Source organism: Otolemur garnettii, unplaced genomic scaffold (genome assembly GCF_000181295.1).
Source record: "Otolemur garnettii isolate 467f Iridium unplaced genomic scaffold, OtoGar3 scaffold00266, whole genome shotgun sequence".
Taxonomy (NCBI): Eukaryota; Metazoa; Chordata; class Mammalia; order Primates; family Galagidae; genus Otolemur; species Otolemur garnettii.
Window position 1 is genome coordinate 87,053 of NW_003852661.1, and position 3,105 is coordinate 90,157.

The 3,105-nt window shown below is 51.0% G+C and overlaps 1 protein-coding gene across 1 annotated transcript in view; it reads left to right on the plus strand.

Moving 5' to 3' along the window:
- Window positions 1-265: 265 nt before the first annotated feature.
- The window catches only part of SLC35F2 (solute carrier family 35 member F2), a 58,695-nt gene continuing 55,855 nt past the window's right edge, over window positions 266-3,105 (plus strand). The window contains exon 1 of the mRNA XM_003802941.3: window positions 266-524. Coding sequence (XP_003802989.1) covers window positions 415-524 — 110 coding nt within the window. The 5' untranslated portion in view covers window positions 266-414. The remainder of the gene's footprint in view (window positions 525-3,105) is intronic.

Genomic DNA, 3,105 nt, shown 5'->3' on the forward strand with positions numbered 1-3,105 from the left:
TGAGAAGTTCAGGCAGTCGCGAAGTCACTGCTCTTTAGGTTACGACATCCTGGGAATCCGCCACGGTAACCTCGTATCACCTCGTCTGCTGATTTCAAACAAGGAGCCATAAAAACCTGAAATGCACGTTGCGTGTCACCGCCAAAGCGAAGAAAAAACCTGCCCTTTCTCCCCTTCCGCCCCGGGAGGTGCCAGGTCGCGATCTGCAAGTGTATTGTCTGGCCCTTAGGGCTGCACGGTTAATGATTGGCGGCAGCCCGAGCGCGGCGGCGGAGCGAGAGGGACGCCAGAAGCCCGGCGAGCAGCGACGCGAGGCCGGGCCCGCCGAGCCCGCCGGCCGCCAGGCGCCGCCTCCCGTCTTCCGCCCCCGGTACCTCGGGGGGTTCCGGGCGCGGGGGACGCGCGGGGGCCCCCATGGAGACAGCGTCGCCGGCGGGACCCGGCGCCCCGCAGCCGGCTGCGCGGGGAGCGGAGGGAGCGTCCCGGAGCCTGCTGCGCAGGATAAAAGACAAACTCTTCACCTGGTGAGTGCAAGCAGCAAGCGGCCGCTCCGCCGGGGCGAGAACCGCCGGCGACGCAGGTCGCACGTGTCCGCCGAGCACACGCAGAGGTGGCGGCTGCACGGACTTCGGCGCAGGGGGCTCAGCGCGCGCGCCGGGGATGTTCCGCTCCACTTGGCCTCCCGGAGCACTGCGCTCCTCCCTCTGCTCCCTCCTAGAAATCCTGGCGATGCATTTCAGAGGATTTGGGAGAATTCCACGCTGTTGGCACAGTTAGGTTGTCCCCACTAGCCTCCTGGCGGTAGGGGGACAAAGTCCCCGGAGATGCTGTGAAGCGGGGGGGGGGGGTTCCTGCCCTGGGGCCTGGCAGGTGAGTGAGCTCCACTTCTTGGCGCCGGCGCCGGTATTCTCTCTCCAGCATAGACAGTCACATTGGGCGCTGTGACCCTCCACTAACATGAGCTCACCCAAACGAGAAAGCCGGGTCAAGTTTTGCGCTGCAGCCCGGCTGGAGACATAGCCTGTCTCCTTCCTGGGCTGGAGGGAGGTGACGTGGCCGCCACCTCCAAGGCAGGGGTCCAGGGAAGCCTGCTTCTGATGACACTGTGTGTGCTCTGTGAGAAATAGACATGTTCTTAAGGGGATTGGCAGAGACTCTGGGGAAAGCATTTTGTGTTACTGGAGGACTTAACTTTCTGGAAATGGAGAATACCCAGGAGCTAAATAGTGAAAGCCGTTTACTGAGCGTTCATTCACGGCATGTGAGGTGCTGTGCTTAGCGATTCATGTAGATAGTGTCCTCTAATCCTTACCACTTTAGGTGCTACCATTATACCCATTTTGCAGATGGAGAACAGAGAAAGCTAAACAATCTGCCCAAGGCCGCGAGATGATCTGTAAGGGGTGGTACTTACAAGCCCTAGTCTAAACTGCATTCACCACTGGCACCTCATGACTGATTTTGATTTTTTTTATTCATATCGTAAAAGTGAATTTCCCTTTGAAGCTAAGATGTGCTTTTGAAAATATATATGTTTTTTTGAAAAAATACTGTTTTAGGGCGGCTCCTGTGGCTCAAAGGAGTAGGGCGCCAGCCCCATATGCTGGAGGTGGCGGGTTCAAACCCAGCCCTGGCCAAAAACTACAAAAAAAAAAAAAAGAAAAGAAAAGAAAAGAAAAAGAAAAAATACTGTTTTAAAAAGTGAATTTCCAAGGCTTCACATGGTGGCTCAGAAGGTGGGCAGATTGCTTGAGCTCAGAAGTTTGAGACCAGCCTGAGCAAGAGCGAGACCCCATCTCTAAAAGTATCCAGGCGTCTGTAGTCCCAGCTACTTGGGAGGCTGAGGCAAGAGAATTGCTTGAGGCCAAGAGTTGGAGGTTGCTGTGACCTATGATGCCACAGCACTCTACCATGGGTGACAAAGTCAGACTCTGTCTCACAAAACAAACAAACTAACAAAAAAGCGAATTTCCCTTTAAAGGTTGTTAAGCTGTGTCTTGTAAAGCTAAACCATTTTCTAAACTAGATTGATGAAGGTGTACGCATTTTTGTCATATAAATAAGTGTAGTTTTAAACGGATGCATGTGTTTAAAGGAAAGTTGGCTAGAAATCATCTTGTATCATCCACTTGTGTATGTCCTGATAAATTTTCAGTAAGATCTCAGCTGGGAAGCAGTGCGGTGTAATGCCTAGGGGCACAGGTTTTGGACTCAGATCCTGGCTGGGTGACCTTGGGCAAGCCACTTAACTTCTCTGTGCTGTAATTTTGTTATCTGTACAATGGAGATAATTACAGTATCTACTTTATAGGGCTCTTGTGGAGATTACTGGGTAACCATAGGGGAGTGGGCAGACAGAACCTGGTTCATTTCAGTGCTGTGCATGGATTAGTTGTCACCATCAGCTCATCATCCCTAGCTGAGGGGAGCTTGTAGTAATTGCTTTGGGAGATGCCAGCAGACCTCTGGCTAGGGCAGGTGTTACTACAAATGTCAGTTCAGCAAGATGTTGTAAGAATTAGCAATGATTTTTTTTTTCTTCTACTGTCCTAGTATTTTCAGAATCCTGGCATGTTTTCCAATCAGGACTGTCCAGTAGCCTTCTAAGTATGAGATTTCTTCTCTAAATGAACTTTTTCTTTTTGAGACAGTCTCATGCTGTGCCCTGGATAGAGTGCCATAGCATCCTATCCCACAGCAATTTCTAACTCCTGGGCTCAAATGATCCTCTTGCTTCAGCCTCCTGAGTAGATGGGACTACAGGTACCTGCCACAATGCCAGGCTAGTTTCTTACTCTTGCTCAGCCTGGTCTTGAACTCCTGAGCTCAGGCAATCCACCTTCCCAGAGTGCTAGGGTTACAGGCAAGAGCCATCACACCGGCCTGAATTAACTTTTTTTAGGTATCTCCCGTTAGGAGTTTTCCTGATCGTGTGATAGCTGTGGGTCTTTTCCATTTCCCTAGGACAGAGTACCCTAACTGTAGGAATCATGTCTTTTTAAATTTTCAATAAATGGAAGAGTTAATGAGGGAGTGACTGAGGGATGACAAAGGTTCTTGAGGTTTCCTTTCCATTCTGCCTCACTGTTTTTTTTTTTTTTTTTG